The sequence below is a fragment of the Necator americanus genome, chromosome I, assembly GCF_031761385.1.
Source record: "Necator americanus strain Aroian chromosome I, whole genome shotgun sequence".
In the NCBI taxonomy this organism is placed as follows: domain Eukaryota; kingdom Metazoa; phylum Nematoda; class Chromadorea; order Rhabditida; family Ancylostomatidae; genus Necator; species Necator americanus.
The window spans coordinates 36665710-36687338 of NC_087371.1; the positions used below are offsets into that span (position 1 = coordinate 36665710).

At 40.0% G+C, this 21629-nt stretch overlaps 3 protein-coding genes across 5 annotated transcripts; 1 reads left to right on the top strand and 2 right to left on the bottom strand.

The window, feature by feature from the left end:
- Positions 1–692: 692 nt before the first annotated feature.
- On the top strand, positions 693–8839 carry RB195_007991 (uncharacterized protein; the record flags this gene model as incomplete). 2 transcript variants are annotated; one of them, XM_064181933.1, is made up of 12 exons in its annotated part: positions 693–739; positions 839–901; positions 966–1056; positions 1476–1574; positions 1799–1897; positions 2000–2098; positions 2160–2258; positions 2311–2409; positions 2464–2573; positions 8058–8152; positions 8541–8679; positions 8734–8839. In XM_064181933.1, the coding sequence occupies 12 exons, from the start codon at positions 693–695 to the stop codon at positions 8837–8839; spliced, it is 1146 nt and encodes a 381-aa protein (XP_064038684.1). The 2 variants fall into 2 exon arrangements, with proteins under 2 accessions (XP_064038684.1, XP_064038685.1); XM_064181932.1 differs by lacking the exons at positions 839–901; positions 2464–2573 and adding an exon at positions 6933–7111.
- Positions 8840–11643: 2804 nt separating this feature from the next.
- On the bottom strand, positions 11644–19114 carry RB195_007992 (uncharacterized protein; the record flags this gene model as incomplete). 2 transcript variants are annotated; one of them, XM_064181934.1, is made up of 12 exons in its annotated part: positions 11644–11858; positions 11927–12003; positions 12060–12178; positions 12248–12409; positions 13110–13222; positions 14100–14176; positions 14280–14383; positions 15378–15542; positions 15596–15800; positions 17762–17880; positions 18695–18859; positions 18911–19114. In XM_064181934.1, the coding sequence occupies 12 exons, from the start codon at positions 19112–19114 to the stop codon at positions 11644–11646; spliced, it is 1725 nt and encodes a 574-aa protein (XP_064038686.1). The 2 variants fall into 2 exon arrangements, with proteins under 2 accessions (XP_064038686.1, XP_064038687.1); XM_064181935.1 differs by lacking the exons at positions 13110–13222; positions 14100–14176; positions 14280–14383; ... (3 more) ...; positions 18695–18859; positions 18911–19114.
- Positions 19115–20476: 1362 nt separating this feature from the next.
- RB195_007993 (uncharacterized protein) lies at positions 20477–20950 on the bottom strand (the record flags this gene model as incomplete). The annotated part of the gene is made up of 1 exon (XM_064181936.1): positions 20477–20950. The coding sequence occupies one exon, from the start codon at positions 20948–20950 to the stop codon at positions 20477–20479; it is 474 nt and encodes a 157-aa protein (XP_064038688.1).
- Positions 20951–21629: the final 679 nt, after the last annotated feature.

Below are 21629 nucleotides of genomic sequence, written 5' to 3' on the forward strand. Positions count from 1 at the left end.
TTTTATTTCTTGGTATATTTCCGAAGATTTGAAAACTACACCCGACGTCGTAATTCAAAAGGAGAATCCTCATTTTAGACTATGCATGCGTAGGCAATTTGTTGTGGCGAGAATTTAATTAAGAAAACTTGAGCATAGCAGTAATTTGCGTTAAGCATGGGTAAATGCACTGAATGCATGAAAAGTACGAAATACGATGAGGAAGAGACAATTACAGCTTTCTGATAATAATGACATCAGTTACGGAAAGAGTTAGTTAAGTTTCACTACAATAAAATAGTTGCCGATTTCTTTTTTCAAAACATTCTAATTCAGATAAGTGTGTTTTCTTTTTTCTTTTTTTTTTGGTGCATCATTGATTTATGTGAATAAATAAATAAATAAATAAATAAATAAATAAATGCTGACAATTACGGGATGACATGTCCTGAATATGAATCCTGAATATGTGGTACGGACGACAGTGAGGGTTTTTTTTGGGTAGAAAATTCAAATTAAACTTTAATTGAAAAACTAAATACGTAATTATAGGCTGATCTTTAACACCACCGATTGCTTTTCCGCACCCTCTTGATCATTTTCCACTCCTCCTTCCCGTCCTCTTCCTCCTCCTCCTCCACCGTTTCTAGTTAAAGTCACTTCTTACAGAATAGCAAAGCTTTACCGGTGCTCATTCTGAAAAAAAAACCATTATGCCAGAGGAGGAAGAACGTTGTATTTGTCAAATTTGCGAATGCGGGTAAGATTACTTTTTGAAGCTTAAATAAATTCTACTCAAAAAATCGTACAAATTCGGAAATCATAAATGCTCTCATGTGGACGATGGATGGATTGCGAGAGGACAATTTGGTGATGCCACTACTGAATATACGGCACAGTATCCGGGAAAAGAAACTGGCAGGTAACACAGCATTCGAGTCGAAGCGACATTTTTTTTTGAATACGGTTGATTTTTATGTTTGTAGGGTGCGAAAAATTCGTCCAGCAGAAGCACTGATTAATTCTGGAGAATTTAATGGTGAAACTACGAACAAAGCGGATTTTTATGAGAAACATGTGAGTTGGGTTTTTCTGTCCGTCCGAATTATTTATGGGCTGAATTTTACCCGTGTTCCCGTAGAAACTTCGGAAAACGTGTCTTTTTCTCATCTTACACGGAAAAACTTTTTCGGGTGGATAGAAATCGATCGTATAAACCGGTTGTGTCTGCTATTCAATCTGGAGAATTCAATGGGGATACAACTCACAAGTCTGACTTTAATGTGAAGCAGGTATTTCATGCAATTATTTATTTATTTAGTTATTTTTTTGAAAACACCAATAGATTTGCCATAAAACAGAGAAAAAAGAAGGAACAAAGCTTACTAGATTTTCACTCAAGTTTTATACATCATAGCTTGAGTACAACTCAAATATAAAGCGTAAAAGTTTAAAATTTTAAAGAAATTTCTTCAAATTTTCCCCATTCTTTATAGGCTGCCAAACAAGTAGCGTTTCGTCCAACCGAAACAACAATCGGTGGCGGAGAATTCTTAGGAAACACGACAAATAAGACGGATTTCGATTTAAAAAAGGTAGATTGTTTTTATATGAAAATTTCGACGTGATCAGTGCCTCTACTCGAAGAGGTTTCATTTCTTCACGGAAGAAATGAGTTAAAGCTACGTAACGATTACAACTTCTCTTCTGTGTTTGGAAAAATATCCGCATGACGTGAATAAAAACAATTTTTTCGCTATGTTACGGTTTTTGTGTTTTTTTTTTGTGTTTCGTGGATATGTATAGAATATTCGCTTAGAGCGAACGGCAGACACCATTCCGGCCAGCAGAAACAGCTATAGGAGGTGGAGAATTCACCGGAAGCACTACAACCAAAACAGACTTCAACATGAAAAGGGTGAGGTCTACGCTTTTGAGAAAACGACCTCCTATCCGAAAAAAAAAACATTTCCATGTGCATTCTGACGGGAAGCAAAGCTTGTTCATTTTTCTTTTCCAGGCTGAACGACCTACAGCGTTTCGACCAGCTGAAACAGCTATCGGTGGAGGTGAATTTTCCGAAAGCACAACAAGTAAAGTGGACTTCGATAGGAAGGAGGTCGGATGCTAAGCGGCAAGCTCATATGTTTCTTTTTCCTGTAATTGCGAATGTTTTCAAGGCGGAACGCCAAAAAGCTTTCCGTCCACCTGTTTCCAAAATTTCTTCGGGAGACTTCGATGGGATTACAACCACTAAGGCCGATTTCGATCGAAAACAGGTAGGAATTTCCCAAACACTTCCTACGATACTGCTAGGATTTTTGATAATAGGGCGAGCGAATCAAAGCATACCGTCCTCCCGTGACAAGTCTTGCCAGCGGTGATTTCTCCGGGACCACCACTAATCGGGCAGATTTTGTTGGAAAGATGGTTGGTGGATATTGTTGTGAGCTCTCACAAGCTTTGCAGATTCTTGCCTTACAGGGTAGCCGCAGCTCGCCTATTCGACCTATTTCAAATAATTTGCTTAGGGACGGTCCCATGGACGGTCTCACTACGACACAAAACGATTTCCAAGCAAGGAGTTCAGAGAAGTAAGCTACATCGTACAGCTAATCCAGACGTTGGACACAAAAACCTCTTCTGCTCTTTAAAGGCAGCATACCGGGATCTGGGATGGTACGGATTTCAGGTGGAGTATCCGTATACGGGGTCGTAGATTATGGAGACAGGGGGGGTTCCGCTCATCTCTCCCTGAATCACTGGAAGCAGCCGGCCCAAGAATGCCGTTTTGTACGATGCCTTCTATTCCAGCGCGCCACCCTTGCACGCGTAGCGTCCCTTACTGGCTATCGGGGCTGTCCGAATTGATTTTCGACGAATAGCAGGGCGGAGGCGGCGCAATGGGTGGAGCGTCGCAACAGAAGGCATCGTAAAAAAACTTTATTCAGGGGCCGGCTGTTTGCAGTGATTCAGGCCGAGATGAGCGGACCCACCCCAGTCTCCACAATCTACGACCGTTACGGATTAATCCATACGGATACTCCACCTGAAATCCTCACCACCCCAGATTCGTGGTGTGCTGTCTTTAAGCTGATAGCGGGTGAAGGGACATATCCTTGTACGGTAGATGAGCCAGTAGTGCATAACAATAAACAACAACAATGTAAAGTACTGAGTTATGATCTCTCGGAGAGATCTGTAATGAGACATTTTATGAATAACACTGAAACACCTTCCATCAAACTCTTAGCACTTACCTTTCACATTAAAAGCACCTTTCTGTCCACTTAGTGTACATAAATTCGTACGTAGCGTATTGTAACATGACGACGCAACTACGTCCTCGGGGAAGAAGTGCACAAATCTCCCCCTACAGTATGCGGAAAGCTCACCAAGACCTTCTTCCTTCTCCGTTTTATGATTTTCACTTTCATTTCGTGTAGTAATGCATAGATATTATTAATTAGTCTTAGTGAAGTCCTTTTCTCTTACTTTTATCGTTTGTTTTGCTATGTTTGTTGTTGTTGTTTGTTTGTTTGTTTTGTTTCTGAGCCCGCCTTTAAGATATTAGTTTGCAGGGATTCAATTCCTGCCTCATTTCTCGTATTATTATACATGATTACGGTTTGCTGTAGTCACAGCTATAGTTGGATCACGAAATCCATCCTTGAAGAGGGTTAACTACGCACAATTTCACAAAAAAAAAGCGGGGCAGAAGTCCAATTCCTGCAAAATGGAACCTTCGAGGAAATCCTCTGGAATCAGGAAGTATTAAACCAGAAAAAAAGGGAAAGAATCTGGAGTAACGACCATGAAGAATCCGGTCGTACACAATTACACAAAAAAAAGTGGGACAGAAGTTAAACCTTTTTAAGCTAAGATCTTAGAGGCTTCCGAGGAGAAAAGCAAACTATAAAACCAAGAGAAAAGTGTTCTGCTAAGACTATTCCATACTATTAAGGCACTTTTATAGTAAAAAAAAAGTAAAGTAAAAAAATAGTGGAAGTGTTGTAGTAAAAAAGTAGTGGAAACCTTAACTCATTGATGACAGCGCGCTTTTCTATGTTGTAGCGCCAGTCGACTTCTACTAGCTACATTTGGACAAGGAAATAATAGTAATATCAGTAAGAAACCCATTAGTTCCAAAAAATCAAGAATTCTTTGAAACAATAGCCGCTGAGAAGTGTTGGACTCAAATTGTGATTGAGCAGTGTTCTGATTAAAGGATCAAAACGCAAAGGAGAGGAGAGGTCCTGGGATATGAGAGTGGGGTTACTGTAGAATGATCTCGATGTACGGCTTCGGCGTGAACACTTCGCGTCGCCACTTTACAACACGTTTTTTTAGTAGTTATGACTGTAGTAGTTACTGTAGTACCCACGTGTACGGTTGTGGGGTAAATTGTAGTTGGAGGTGAGCACGCAGTGGTGCCCTTATTTCTCGAAGTAAATAATCGAAGTAGATCGATCGGGGCCCTAGGGCCTAATCATTTGTCTTGGAAGATCTATGACAAGTAAGCTAAAGGAAGTAAGAGAAAAAAAAAGCAAGAAAGAGCGTAAAGAAATAGGGGTGCCTCCCTCCCCCAACTACATTTTCCACCAGTTGTGTACACGCTGTAGTTTTGTTCCATTTTTCGATCGGTACGTTGCTGCATCGTGACCAGCATGCGCTTGGCTGTACCTGTCACTCGATGGTCCGATGCTATCAATCGGCTACCCCTGAAAGAGGTTGTCGTTATATGGCTGCTGAAATTATTCCACATAACGTACATATAATTGTAAGCTGGATCACCATAGATAGAATTGCTCGTTGTACATTACATGCCGCTGCGTGACAAATGCGTATGCTGGGAACACCATCGTACCATCAGTGAGTGCTCACCTCTTGCCGTTCCTATCACTATATGGGTATGGATGTGGGGCAGATGGTAAATTGTGAAGTGTGGTTGGGGGAGTGTACTCAGTGGCGCCCTCATTTCTCTAAGTAAATAATTAAATTAATCGGGGCCCTAAGGCCTAAGCATTAGTCATGGAAGATCTATGAAATCCAAACTTAAGTTACTAAAAAAAGTAAGTTAAATGCAACAGCCCACGAATCTGACGTGATATGGATTTCCAATGGTCAAAGATTATACGGGATCATAGATTGCAGAAACGGGAGGGATCCCGCTCATTTCTTCCTAATCGCCGTGAAAAAGACCCGGGAGATGCGGCTTCACGCGTACCGGGGAGCTACTTTGTATACGGGATTTGTAACGAGTTCTAATGGAGCGTGCCAGCTTTGTGCACGCGCCGCATCGTTCGGCCCGTTTTTTTTACGGCAATTAGGAAGAGAGGACGGAATCACCCTTTTCCCCACAATCTACTACCTATAGGCATAATCCACCTTGAAACCCGTACGCAGCACGACCCTTTAAAGCGTCGAGAAATACGAGCGCGACTGAGTGCCCCGACTGCTCGGTTCGATTGTTCGAAACCTCCCCAGTACCCATCAAGCCCTTCATCCGTCCGAGGTCGATTGTTGGCAAACTTTTCTGAAAGGATGAAAACCTGACTTCGTACATCAAGTAGCCCCCGCGAGTCATTGTATGGGCTAGATTATGTCAAGAATAATATAGCGTTCATGATCCTCAAACGATTCTAAGTTGAAGTGAACGTGTTGGCGCATCCCAAGCGGATTGAATAACGTCAGCAACTTTATCCATTTCTTCTTCGATCTATGCACATCCTATCATCATCCAGATTGTGGGTGACACTCATACAACTGTACAACTGCAGTTGAAAGTTAGTGTTAGTATGGAACTTCGTCGCAATAAAACAATCGAACCGGAAATTTGATCGATCCTTTTCCATTTAATCAAACTAAATGGAAGGAGAACGAGAAAATGGTAGAGAATATGTTTCTTTTTTTTTTTTTGGGTGGGGGGGAGGAGGTGGGCTGCAATTTCTCTAGGCTCTATTTTCTTTTTTTTTCCCTTTGTTACTTTACCTTGCATATCATGGATCCTCTAAGACTATTGCTAAGGTCTTAGCACCCCGACTGATTTGGTTATTTACTTCCAGAAATGAGAGCGCGGTCACAAGCCTCTCCCTTCAACTCCTTCACTTTACCCGATTTCTGGTGTCTAAGTTAAAAAAAACTGTTTCCGGATCTCTCAAATAGATGCATGAAGTAGACGTCGAAATGTCAAAGTTTTTTGCTTTCTCTTTCACACTTGTTTCATATTCGTTCAATGACATTGACATTGCTATTTCATGGACAACCTATATCTATAAAACACCTCTTAACCCATTGACGACAGTGCACGTTTTTGCGTGTCTCGCACGTGGTACAGGCAAACGACCCGGAAGATGCGGCGCCGCACAAGACTGGCGCGCTCGAATCGAACCTCTTGTACAAAATGGTGCGCCAAAACGAATGAAGCCTTATCTTCCGGGCCGTTTTTTACGGCAATTAGGAAGAAATGGACGGAATCACCTCCCTCTCCGTAGTCTCCCATCCTGTATACGAATACTCCACCTGAAATCTGCACCACCTCAGATTCGTGGGCATAGGTGCTATAGGGTCGAGCTGGGCCCTCCTCGGTGAAGGGGGTTTAGCTCATGGAGTGCAGCTCAAGTGAAGGGGGTCCTTTCGCCAGCGGTCCCAAAATGAAGGGGGTAATTTCGCCAACCGTTTAACAGTGAAGGAGGTCCTCTCCCCAACCGTACCGTAAGTGAAGGGGATAAGAGCACCGGCTCCGACCATCGCATCTATGTTCGTGGGATGATGCCTTTAAGCCACCGTGCAGCCGCGACTCAACATTGAGCTTCGTTGTCGCACGGTTACCACTCCTGTGTACAAATGTTTGCCTTTTTACATAATTTGTATTATATTTGTTGCTAATCGCGTTGTTATAGCACTTTTTTACCCTTATTCATTCTGTTTACATACAGTTAAGTGAGTTTTAGCAGCCAAAGATGGACGAATCTGCGTTGGACGATTTAGAGAACAGTTTTAAAAGACTACTCGATGAATCTGATGAAGAAACTACAGAAAATGGTTCTATCTTTAATGATGCGTTAGTGCTGCTGCTTGCGGATAAGGAGTTAAATTCGAGAAGCAATGAGAGATTGTCGGTGTCAGATGGGTGAGAACAAACAGACGAATGATTAAAGGCAGCACACCACGAATCTGAGGTGGTGCAGATTTCAGGTGGAGTATCCGTATACGGTGTCGAAAATTACGGAGACGTGGGTAGTTCCGCACATCTCTTCCTGCATCACTGCAAACAGCCGCCTCACGAATGCTGTTTTGTACGACGCCACCTATTGCAACGTTCCACCTCTTGCGCCGCCTCCGCCCTGCGATTCGTCGAAAATCAATTCGGACTGCCCCGATAGGCAGCAAGGGACCGTAGATTCGTGGTGTGCTGCCTTTAAGCGACGTAAAAACTCATGATGACTGGAAATTTTCTCATCAATTTGGTCCACATGATCCGTCACGTAGCTGTCACAAAGCAATCGATTTTTACCAGCTATATTTCGACAAGGTAGTGTTGTCAGTAATTATCGAACAAACGAGTAAATAGAACAAGGAAAAGGATCCTAAATTTAATGACACATATGCCGCTGAGATCAAAAACTATTTTATTGGTTGTAGTGAATGAAAAAGCCAATTTTGCACTGGATATTTCTAAAGAATGCACAACTAACGCTTGTATTTATTTATGCTTTTCAAAAGATAGAAACCTTTTTCGATGCCCGTGTTGTGTGTGGTATTGCTCGAAGATAAGTAAGTAAGAGTACTTAAGTACAGACAAACTTTTAAAGAAATTGGGAAGTCACGGAAAATAACCGTTGGACACCGGGCGGCTCCACGTTAAGCCGCATTGTCCCTTTGACGACAGCCCGGCTCACCGTTGAGCAGTGCTGTCGTCAAAGGGTTAAGGTAGCATTCTTGCTGTATATTACAGATGCTTGTATGTAGTACACTTTTCTTTCTTTCATTTCAATGGAATTCCATTTGCAAGTCGGAAGTTTTGCCATTATTGGTGTAACATAGTGAAAGCTGTCTTCAAATCCATATGGTTACAGAGTAAGAGCCATTCGACCGAAAAGTAATTCGTTGGAACGAGGTCTACCATTTGAAGGACATTCTACATATCAGGATGGATTCTTTTTGAAGGAAGGTGAGTTGAGTTTTACTCGAGAAGTGTAGATATTCAAGCCATATCAGTTTTTAAGAAAAAAAAACAAAAAGTAGACAGTTAAAGTTATTAGTTAGTTATTGTGCAAGGTATATTCGAGATGTTTTAGGGCTCATGTTTTATTCTGTTTAGTTGTATTAATAAGCAAAGTGCATGTTTTACTGTTACTAGTACAACTAATAGCAAAGCCCAATCACCTGTATTTATTGTTCCACAACAGAGGTTACAGTCATGTACCAGAATCAGAATGGATGTTTTCGTTTCTTATACACTAATTACCATACCCTCGTCCAATTACAGCAATAAAAGGAGTCATGTCACAGTGGCTCACTGTCGATAACTCTCGGAACGAGAAATTTCAGTGTTTCAGCGGTTCGTCAGCGATCCATGCGACCTACTGAGACCAACTACTTATCAAGCAGTGCGTTTGTTGGTGACACTACGCAGAAATCTGACTTCACCGCAAAGAAGGTCGACATATGTCCGGCGGAGAAAGTGCTTTCTAGGAGGTAGGTGATATCTAGTTGCTCATAGATTTTCCCAACCCACCGGAATCCTTGCAGGGACAAGTCGTATGAGTTTTCTGCAAAACGCAACGGTCATGATTTTTATCATCATCGGATCACACATTCGAATAGGGTTCATAGTTCGCTTGTTCCGGTAGCATAATAAAAGATTCCCTTCGTAAGGTAACAACACACAATGGCTTCACGAGAGACGAATAAATTAATATCAACAAAAATTTATTTCAAGCATTGAGTATCCAGAAATGGTGATGAAGAGGAACAACTCCAGAAAGAGGGAAGGAATGTTCACAAGCTCTCAACACATCCTTTTCCTGTCCCAGCTACGCATACATAGCTATTTATTTTGACGAATAACACATCAAACAAATCAACTCACATAACAGAGAAGTCGGCCAATGCGTCATCAACAAAATATGAGAAAAATCACAAGTACGCAGAAACAAGAAGAAAGAAAACGACAGGGAGAAGACTGCCCGTTATTTGAACAGTACAACAGTAGTAGTACAATTTTTACACTAATTAGTAATTTCGACTACATGTCTGCTCTCTAATTATGATACATTGTCTATAATCGAATGATCGTACGGAAAAGACCGTTAGATACATGTTATATGACTCGATAATCGATGACAAGGGTGAAAGCTAGATATTTCCATTTTTCATTTTGTTTGGTGTAGAATTTCTATCAAATTTGCGTTTTACAATGTGAACCTAAATATATCCAACCATTTCAATTTTGTATTATATGCTTTCTAAGCTCTAAGTGCTGTCCAATTTGAATTCGGATGATTCGCCTTCGTTAGAAACAAAACGGAAATTGAAGGGTATAGAAATCCGCATGTTTAATGTGTGTTCTCCGCATATCCATCTTTGATTCGGGCGATGTGACTGGAAATATAGCGAAAGAGCAATTTTTGTGTGAACACGCCGAAAGAGGTGAAAATATGACCAACAAGCGCAAATACGGAGTTGTCCACATGAATTGTGGCGGACTATGGAAAACCCGATTTCTTGCATTTCCAATTGCAATCTCGCTTTTTTTTTGTTTATTTTTAGCTTCGCTGGGGTGTTAGTCGTTTTTCCCGTATTTTTAGTCTCATGCTGGCCAGTCTTATTCTCTATACCCAAATAAATATCTATGTACAGATATTCTTAGATAGGAATGTTCAAACGCGGGCTATTAGTCTCCAAGATTTCAAAGACACTCAAACTGCATCAACGATAGCAAGTATGTCGTGTTCTAAAGCCTTTCTTAGAGAGTAAAGGGATAGGAGATCTCGCTGGAAATGATCGCGCGCATCCTTAAGTATTTTTGAAACATGTTTGATGCCCGTGTTGAAACTAAAGGCAGTCACTTTGAATGTGAAGTGTGGGATTTTATGTAGAATGTTGTGACTATTAAAAAAAACTCCTTGTCTAGACTGATTTGTGCAAAGAAGTGGGTAGTTGCGCCACCCTTCACGTGGACCACCTTTTATACTAAAAAAAAATGATCGAAAGATAATGTTTCAAGAGTTTATAAAAAAAATACCAAGTGGTTTGAGTATGAAAAAGCGATCATTGTACAATACCAAACCGTAAGTGGTTGAGATCTTTATTTAGATAGTCGGGGATCCAAATCATGTTCCAGTAATGAGGTAATAAGTCGACCGTGAATTTCTGGGTAAGTTCGAACTGCAAGGATCCATTTGGCAAAGGTTCTGGTCAACTCTGTATCACCTGTTCTCCGTAGATTGTCCGTGGGGTTTCTCAAGTAGGCAACAACAATATGTTGCACTTGTTGCAAGGGCTGTCCAGTAGTTTTTCTCCTCGCTAGGGACTAGAAAAGTATTGCATCTTTTTTGGAAAGACAGTGTAAAGAGTTCTGACCATAGAGTCAGTAGTCATCGTGCAGTTTGATGTCGTTTGGCATCCGTAGTTTATGTCGTGTATTTCTGCACTGCCGTGAGTGTCGTTATAAGGATAAATCAGCTATGTATAACCACTTTTACCGCATTACAACCACAGTAGAATAGGTTAGGGGGTGGGATCAGGGGACAACCCCGAGGCCCCCGAAGGGGGAGTCGGGGCAGGGGGATGGGACCCTGGACACGAGCCCGCAGGGTTCGGAGTGGCTAGGCCACCATCGGATGGCTAGCCCAATGCAGGCTCCTCCAGACCCGGGCAGTCGGCTCCGGATCCTACCACCGAAGCCCATGGCTCCTCCTCGGAGCGGACCCGGGGCAGGACAGACGTGGCTGTCACCTCTGGAAAGCGGTCATTTTTTATTTACGTTGATTTTAAAAACTTCGTTTTCTTCGAGTAGTTGTGTAGATGCTCTAGAAGCCGATTATTGACTTCGAACCGACCGCTTCCCTTCCTTGCAGTCACTCGATTACAAGCTTTAGGCCGGACAGACGTGAGGAATACAAAAGTACTATGGCTCGATCCTGGTACAGCAGAAACGAGCAGAAAGCGGTTCTTGGCAAAAGAGTTTCACATCTTCTTTGTTAATACGCAATGACACCAAAAAGAAACGAGTCCGTAAAAGCGAATCCACCTGCGTCTCAGGGCAAACGTAAGCTCACTTTTAGCCCACAATTCGTCATTTTGGTACGTTGCACTTAACTTCGGGACTAACTGGCAGTAGTTCTTCTAATGAGGGAGATCCATGGATCCTTGTCAACCCAATCGCTGTTAATTTCCATTATCATTAAATACATTGGCAAGGTTATGAAAACGAAATTTTCTTGTCGAAGCTTTGCGAAACGGCTTCACTGAATAAATCCGTCAACAAAAAGAAATTGTGAGCATTCATGGATCTCGTGAAATAGATACGGTTTAATTCTAGAAATAAATAGAGAAGTTGATGTAGTTACATTATATTTGTATACGAAATATAAATATGATGATAAAATAAAATAATAAATAAACCTATATTGTACATAAAAGAGATGTGTCGACCTGCTAACAGATCCAGTTGTCGGTTTGTTCGTCATTACTTGATTTTGTCATTTTTTCCTTAACGTTTCCCTTTCGTGATTCAATTTTATACTTTTTCTTGATCTCAGCTGTCATTTGTTGGTACTCCCAGCAAACAATGTCTCTACGATTCTTCAAATGTCGGAGAATATCGCCATGTGGAACGATAAGAGCTGGATCGTGATCCCATCCTGCAGACACTATAACACAGCTTTTCTTAAGTAGCACGTGAATAGGTGCTGGAATCAGATAATCTATGAAAACTTACCGTTATGACATTGTTGGAGTTCGAGAGGAGATCTAAGCGTGTCAAACCAAAGGAAGAATTCAGGACCTGAGAGTTCTCTGGAACAAAAAGTAAACATAGAAGATAAGTAGTCTTCAAGTCGTATTCAACTCACCCTATTTCATTAGCTCTGTATTTCTTTTTATCGCGTTCTTTTCTAGCATGAAACATAAAATCAGATGATGAATTCCAGTGACTGTTTGTGAGCCAACCATCTCTTGCCCAACCTTCACCCTATCAATTACTTGTTTCCTTCCACAAGCGTAAATAATGGATCGATGAACAAACATTTTGTTAACCTACTTTGTCCAATATAGCAATATACGGGATTTCAGAGTTTTTTAATAACTCTCTGCAGCATACTGTGAAGTAGGAGAGAGTTGCGTAATCAATGGATGCATTCCATAACGAATGGCATACATAGGAACACTTCTTCATAGGCTTGATCTGTTCAAGTAGCCACATCTGAAAAGTTGCAGCCATGCTAGGATATCATCCGCTGAGATTATTATTTCTCTTCTCATTTGCTACTCTCGTAGTAGGGGAGGAACAGTTAAGCTAATAGCTCTACTCCAACTTCTATTTGGATAGATTAGATGAACTATTGATCTCCAAATGGTAATCTCTTCCTCACGCTCCATCGTACGAACTAAGGGGTTCGTTCCGTGCGCCATCTCGCAGCACACGCACTTAAAACACGGAAGAGCGAGTATAGTCGGGTCAAACCGACATGAAGCTCGAGCAGTTGCGGAAGCGGCTGCGCTCGAAGCGGCCCCGTGGAGCGGAGCGATCACGATCGAAGGGGACCTTTGCTAGCACCACTCATCGCTGTAATTCATCACGGTTCGCAATAAGTGTGTCTCAGTTTCAGAGGTTAATGAAATCCGAAAAACCAAACCGTTTTCTTCTGGGTTGATTCCACTTATTGAATTTGGATATTCCAGGACTTCTAATTAGAAATTTAAGGAAGGAGCTTCCAACATCCTCATGGAAAAATTCACTCAAAAATATTCAAAGAATTAAAAATAAGTAATTAGAAAAAATAGCAATAATAGTCTACCAAAAATATTAGAAATTCAAGGTTCTCCTTTTTTGAATAACATTAGACTGAAGAACAAAGAAAATAGCGGTAATACGCAGTTCCACAGGGAACACACTCACGAACATGTATAGCACCATTGTCTCGGCCATGGAAACTGTTCGGGAGACGGAATTCATAATTGGCCCATCCACGAAGGAATTCAATTGATGTTTTACTCCGTCGTGCAAAGAAGGAACCTGAAAAATTCTCAAATGAAATTCGAGGAATTGTTTGAATAATCTGGAGAATAATCTTTCTCCAGCAATCCCCATCCTTTCCAAGACCCAATTGTTCATTATTATTTACAATTCGTTTACAGAAACTCTGCGCTTCTAGTGCTGTTTTCCGGTAAAATTTCAAGGCTTATTCTTTTAGCAATTTATTCTTAAGTTTAATCACCGAAACCGAAAGAATTCTGCTATTCCTCACTTTCCAGGATATTTTCTCCACCTTCTCCATAGGAGAATCGAATGCAATGAAGGTTTGCATTTTTAGCTTGCAATTCGAACAACACGAGGTGTGTTTATTTTTTCTTTTTCCTCTCATCCACCATTGGTACATGTGGATAAATAAATGAATGAATTTGCTAGTCAAATGATGCCTTTACTCGACTTGCCTCAGTTAGACTTTTTGGTGAAGTGGTGAAATAAAAGAAAGACCATAACAAAGCAATTATAAGTACATAAAGAAGAAATCCTATGGTTAACACGAGCTAAGGTAAACTGCTGCTTAGATCCGTATTCTATGTAGGCCTTGAAAATGTGCAGTACCCAAAAAATGTAATGGTTTTCTTCCTGAGGGAGTCAATACTTCATCTGGAGAATACTTAAAATTAATTTTACATTTATATTATTATTTCGATGTAGCTGGAATTTAAAAACATTATGATGGATTGACTGATGATTGGTTTATGAATTTGGAATCATAACAAGATGACTATTCTAGCCGACATTTCCGCATATATCTATACTTGAGACTACGCTTTGAAGAAACGTTTCAATGAATTTTTTCCTGTTACATTTTTCTGCAGAGTATACCTGAATCTGTTGCTGTCAAACGCTCGGAACAACAAACCTGCCATGACTTCATGGTTAAAGAACCTATTGTAAAAGATGATGTCCTTATTTGGAATGATCATACCTTCTAATCTCCTGAAACGACTATGGTGAAGAGGCAAGTTGACACATGAGCAAGTAATTAGCAATAAAATTTTTGAGAAGAGAAGAAAAAGATTGACTGAAACCAAAAACGAACTTCTTTTCGTTTACCACTCCGATGTCAGAATCGACGAACAAAATCCAATCCAACTCTTTAGTCTCAAGTAAGTGTGCAACAATACAATGTCGTTGAAATGTAATCTGCAAACCGTAGATGCATTAAATGAAACAGTCATCATAATAATTGTTTTTTTTTTGTTTAATTAATTTGCTGTTATGTTATTGTGTTGGTGTTTTATTCTTTATTTAGAATTTAATTTAGGACCCTTATTTTGTCTGCATCTTACGAAGAAACTTGATAAAGTGAAGAGAGCTCAACTTTTTTGTTTATTGTTTATTGTTCTTCTGTTTCAGGAAGGTTATAGTGGTGTCGGACAGTGTGTCGGCACCAAAAGACAGTGGGATAGAGTGAGTCGTGGTCAATGGCGACGAAATGTTGCACCAACGAAATAAAATAATAAAATGGTATGAGACGGTCCGACGACGCTGAACTGGTGCACTTGTACCAGATTGCAGCAAAATGAAGAGCGATAAGCCCCATGGCGTGGAAACAGTGCGCTGGCGCCAAAAACCAGCGAGTCATACGGCAAGGGGTCTTGAGGCGGCGCAAGAAACCGTAAAACGCCGGGATTTTTGGTGCACCAGTACCGCACAATCGTTACAAATGTGTTTGTACTAAAAATGTACTAAAAATTGTTAGTTGACTGTTGGAAATAATCCATTCTGATGCCACAATAAATTTTCGAGAATTATAGAAATAATGACAGAAAACTTCATATTTAAAAGTATCACCCCACGAATCTGAGGTGGTACGCGTTTCACGTGGAGTATTCGTATACGGGATAATAGATTATGGAGAGATGGGTGATTCCGTCCATTTCTCTTTAACTGCCGTAAAAAAAGGCCTGGAAAATGCGGCACGTACACAAGGTTGACGCGCTCCAATCGAATTCGTTGTAGAAAATAGTGCACCAGAACGCCGGAAGCCGTATCTTCCGGGACGTTTTTTACGGCAATTCGGAAGAAGTGGACAGAATCACCTTTTTCTCCATAATCCACGATCCCGTGCACGAATACTCCACCTAAGTTCCGTTCCACCTCAGATTCGTGGGGTGATGCCTTTAAACCAACTTACATCTTTTTGCGGACATTCGCCCCTATAATCCGCTCCGCTTAAGACGATGTATTTATAATTATATCTGTGTGCATAGCATTTCATAGAGTCCATTGCTGTTCTGTAGTTCTCACGTGTTGTTCCTTCTTCGAGAATAGAAACTATACCGATTGTAACATTTTGATCCTAAATAAAAAATGATTAGAAGTTTTTTTTTTTCGAAGTCAAGAAATCTTCACCTCTGGTGACATTTCGACCTCTTGGTATACTTTAAAATTCGTGAAGAGGCAGTTTGAAGCGACTTTTGAACTAACATATTCTTCATAGAGAGAAATATGGTGGAATAGGATACAACCGAAAAACATTAGCAAAATTAGAGCCGCTGGTCTTTTCATCCATCGTGCGGAAAATGTTACATCGTATTTTGATGCAATGCCCATAAGCCTGAATAACACAAAAATCAAGACAAGAAAGATCAGCAAAAAAAAGGATAAAATAATGATAGTTAAGATATAAAGGATCAGATCAGTGCTAATATTGACTTCAGCTGGAGCAAAGCAATCAAAAACTGCGTAGACGACAACGGTTGAATGGGTAAAAAGAGATTAACGGTCAGAACTCCAAAGGATCACAAAAATCGCACTTTATAAACTTTGCGAACACTGAGTGTGCATCGCATGTTGAGTCAAATTTAGTAAGTTCGTATGTTGTGTCTGGTCCTTATCAGCTCAATCTACAACTCGCCGCCTCGTCGCTGAATTTTATCACACGTAGAAGTTACAGTTCGTCAAGCCACGAAGGAAAAAATTATTGGAATTTGTAAATTTCTATTGCTGATATGCTGTTTTCCGTTATGAAACTGTTTCGACCTCTCGATTTTTCAGGGAATGTGTTTATGATAATAACGAATGGCAAATGCAACCTTTCACATCTAATTTATCTCTTATTTATTATTATTCCTTATTCCTATTCATTCCTATTTATCATTGTTTATTCTTGTCACCACATCATTATATTATGTAATATTATAGTATTATATTATTGTATATGAATTATTTGTTGTTTATTATTATCGTTGTAAGCATTCGCAATTCATTCGAGGTTTCACCACATTTCCTTCCTTTTTGCTTCATTTTACCTTCTGAATGCGAGACAATAATTTTTAAAAAGAGTTCCCAACATGTTTGCCAGAAAATCGCAATTGGTCTTTTATTTATTTATTTATTTATCACTTCCATTGTCGTGCTAAAAGGATATGCCGAAGATGAACACAAACAAATTCAAAAAATACATATTGGAACACCAGCAAACAAACAAACAAACAACAAACGAACAAACAAAATAACAACCAGAATAAAATGAGGGGGATTAGTTCTATGCACGATTAGGGAAGAAAGATAGTTTAGTATTTAAAAGCATCTCATCAGAAACTCAGGAAGTTAGGTGTTAAAATCTGAGAATTTAACAAAGTAGAAAGCGGATAGTGTGAATGAAACGTATAGAGAAAAAAATACAATGCAGCTGCTAGCGACATAACTAATGAAACCAAGACAATCAGAAAAAGGAATCAGAAAAACTAACGAATCAACGGTTAACATAAAGACGAATTCGGAGAAAACGCTAAGAAAATCGTCAAAGTAAAATCGTCAAAGTAGGCGATTGAACTCAGGATTGGACTGCAAACATTCTATGTTTTAGCGGAAGATGAGTTCCGTGTATTGGAAGTGGTGCATGCAATGCCTGATAACAAAATAGCACAGAATATTCATTCCGAACCAAATTATTTTTGCTTCTCAGTGGTGAAAAACATGAACATAATCACAAAGGACGACTGTACATAGGCGGTCTGCGTTCGTTGAGTGATCGCTACACGGTAATCCAGGAGCAACGTCAATATATGGTGTTATAATAAGGAAGAGCCAGCTTTTCTTTCTTAGCTAACTACAACTTAAGTTGTCTCCTCAGATGTCGATATGAACGCTCAACGTTTTCCAGCTTTTGATTCAGGTGTGCCTGTAGTTGGCTGACAGGGACGATAAAATCTGCATCATGTGTCCAATCATCTCCACCTAAATAGTCTAGTTTTCAAGAGAACAAAAAGAGAAAGTTTGAAATTTCTTACCGCTTAAAAAACTGAGATTTCGTCAAAGGTGTTTTTAAGGCGTTAAACCACGGATAAAATTCGGGACCAGAAAGGACACTGCAATACAGGATGACTTTCAGAAGTTACAGGGGCGATATGTTAATAATGCGATTTGTTCCAACAATCCTTGAAGATATCCTAAGCTTACATTTTGGAAGCGATAAGAGAAGAAAAGCAAAAGGAGCTCTCAGCACAGAATTAATAGGAAAAGAAAAATAACGCATGCAAAATAATAAATAAATCCCAGTAAGTCGGAACTCACCCGACGTTCTTGTTTTCGGGAGATAACTTATTCACCTCCTTCCATGCATGGAACATGAAATCAGTCTCGGGATTCCAGTGGCTATTTGTAAGCCAAGCATCACGACACCATCCTTCACCCTAAAATGTCTGCCAAACTGAAGTTAATTTTGAAGAATCCGAAAAAAAATCCAAGAAAGCCCAGCGCGGAAAGTGTGCCGCTACCGCTGTTGTTGCCATGTTAATAGCCCAGACACACCTCCTTCAGAATCAACACTTTGCTAGTATCCGCAAAGCTTGTGCTGCTGTGCTTGTGCTTGTGCGTATAATTTGACATTCTGTCACGTATGGATCAGAGAGCGCCTTCTATGAACTGATGAGTATAGCAAGAAAAAAAAATCAAGTTTCATCTCCATTCCTTTGTTTCTTCTCATGGATTAGAATTAGAAGCATAGGTCTATTGAAGCTTATCACTTTGTGTGATATCACTATCACAAATGTTGCTCATTGCACGCCATACCGTATCTCGTCTCCCTTATCAACACTGACTATCGGTAGTTGAGATAGCTATTCAATTAAAGTGCTAAAATGCGTTCGTCCACTGTTGAAAATTACTTGATGTGATGGTTGTTTCTGTAACCGTACAGAATAATGACTATAGAATTCCATTAAATACCGCTTCTCGCACATATTAGAAAATTTTTCAAGTGGATCATTGCTCTATGAGAAATCCAATAGGAAAAATGTCAGGCCTATGTTATGTCTAGTAGCATTCCTCTCTCAAGAAAATTGAAATTTATCATCCCATTTGTCCGTATATATACTGCGTGTATCGATGTATTGGGGCTCTTGTCGCAATAAACGTTGGACTATCCGCTATGGCCAAATCAGTTATAATAAATTTTTAAAAATTATAGAATTAATGGCAAAGAACTTCACATTTAAACCAACTCACTTCCTTCTGCGGACATTCGCGCCTGTAATCCACTCCGCTTAAGACGTTGTATTTATAATTATATCTGTGTGCATAGCATTTCATAGAGTCCATTGCTGTTCTGTACTTCTCCTGTGATGTTCCTTCATCGAGAATAGAAACTATACCGATTGTAACATTTTGATCCTAAATAAAAAATGATTTGAAGTTTTTTTTTCAAAGGCAAGAAATCTTCACCTCTGGTGATACTTTGACCATCCGGCGCAGTTTGAAGTCCGCGTAAGGGCGATTTGAACGACCAAATGTTGAACTATCATATTCTTCGTAAAAAGATATACAAGAGAACATAATACAACCGAAAAACATTAGCAAAATTATAGTCGCTGGTCTTTTCATCCATCGTGCGGAAAATGTTGCATCGTATTTTGATGCAATACCCATAAGTCTGAATAACACAAAAATCGACAAGAAAGATCAGCAAAAAAAGGATGAAATAATGATAGTTAAGATATAAAGGATCAGATCAGTGCTGATATTGACTTAAGCTGGAGCAAATCAATCAAAAACTGCGTAGACGACAATGGTTGAATGGGTAAAAAGAGATTAACGGTCAGAACTCCAAAGGATCACAAAAATCGCACTTTATAAATTTTCCGAACGCTGAGTGTGCATCGCATGTTGAGTCAAATTTAGTAAGTTCGTATGTTGTGTTTAGTCCTTATCAGCTCGTTTCACAACTCGCCACCTCGTCGCTGAATTTTATCACACGTAGAAGTTACAGTTCGGTAAACCACTGAAGAAAAATTACGGCAATTTGTGCACACAGCTACTATACCAGTATTTTCCATTGTGAAACCGTTTTGACCTAGCTCTTCCAAGGAATGTGTTTAAGATAATAAGGAATAACAAATGCAACCTTTTGCAACTAATTTATCTTAATATCTTATCTGTCTAATGTATCTTTTATTTTGATTTATTATTTTAATATATTATCATTTATTTATTATTATTATATTGTATATTATTGTACTCTTGCATTATTATGTACTATCTATTACTTATTTCCATCATCCTAAGCATTCACTTTTAATTCGATGTTTTAGCACATTTTCTTTCATTTTGTTTTATTTTTCTCTTGGAGTACGATGCAACAATTTCTTAGAACAATTTTCAAAACCTTTGTTAGAAATTCGATTTCCGTATTTTTGCTTTGGATGACTGCTTCGGAGAAAGGAGGAAGCGGTTCCTATTAAATTCAAATGCAGCTCCTTCAAACTGTCTATTCAGCATTATACGATCGCTTATGATTAATTTTATCTTTCCTTTCTTTCATAATCTTCTTTGGCTCTTTTTTCCAAAAATGATAGAAAAATTTCAGTGCATGCCAAAAATGGCCTTACGCTTAGTGATCTCAAGTTTGAAGCCGCATCCTTCTTTGCTTACTTACATAGATAATTAGATTGCATGTCTTCCCTGAGGTGCGTGCCCCAGCTCCTTTTCCACTCATTTCATTTCTTCGAAATTGTCATCCAAGATGTTCACAAGTTTCGTGAGCGACGTTAACGTAGTCCTTTAGTGATCTTTTTCCCCAGCAAGCACATCGACCGTTAGTTTCGAAGGTTCTATCGCTCAACTTTCTTGTGGATAAGAACAGCTGACGAGGTCTTTCAACGTCTGAGATCCTTTCTTTCTGTAGGTAGGACGTCATGTGCGTCGCTAAAATTGCATGAAGTTTATGGCCAGCAGCCCGAAGAAAGTCTGCTGACATAAAAACGGGTCCAGGACTGTGCCAGGTTTCATGCTCTAGATATCGAGTACTACCTTGGAGAGGAGAATCCGTGGTGGAGCTTCACCAGTGGAGATGGTCGGGCTTGACACAGGAATTGTTGAACGGAAAAGGTTCGACAGAGCCTCTCCGTAATGATTTCCATTTCGCGGCGAGAAGAGGTGCGACTCTTGGCTCAGCAAGGCAGATAGCGGAGTACTATATTCGCAGAAATTCCTGAGGCACTTCTTGAGAATCGTTGTTTTTTGTGCTGCTTCCAAAATCTTCTTCTGTCTATCATTCGGAAGATCCATTTGCAACGCTTTTTTGCAGCGTGCTTTAGTGAATGCTCCTAACCGTTCAATGTGTAATGCATTCGGATTAAACCTCAAAGTCCTTCCCCTTTCAAACAATTCTTTGGTGGTCTTCGAAATTCGATCCAAGTTTGTCGCGCTTTGAGGCACGTTCAGCACAGGCTTGCAGTCCACTGAGCAGCAGCTCGTAGTCCACATTTGGCTCCTCTTCAATGTCACAATCACTTTGGGACAAGTATTTCTTCGAGAATGTAGTAGTCGTTTACGACTTCTTTCTTCTTTCGTTGCCGATAGCAGATGTTCTTTTCCATTGGTGCGAAATCGTATTTTCGCACGAAGGAGACGGTGATCAGAGCCACCACAAAAAGGTGGTACTACCGAGACGTCAAATAGACATCATCTCCGGTTGGTGAGTATGTGGTCGATCTCCGCACGAGTCGCTCCATTGGGCGATTTCCATGTCCGCCGACTATGACCTTTCTTCATGAAAAGAGAATTCCCATGAAAGAGGCCAGCGTTTTGAATGCCAATCAAAATGCCATTCTCATTCCGGTCCCCTAGTCCGGATCTTCAGATCCTGTATTCCCCTAATGTAGCTTTTTCCTAGTTTTGCGTTGAGGCCTCCGACAAAATTGTACCATTGCCCAAATTTGCACTGCTGTTGGTGTAGTTGACGGAAAGTGAAACTGCTCTAATTTCATTACATCTTTACAACCCAAGACGAACACAACTAAATACAGTCGATTATAGGAGTCTTTACTTCTCTGAGACCATTCCACTATACCTCTTCAATCTTATTTCTGTATCTCTCTGGTCGGTTTAATTTTACAAACATTTGAAATTCCTAGGATAATGTTTTATGGCATATCACAGAACG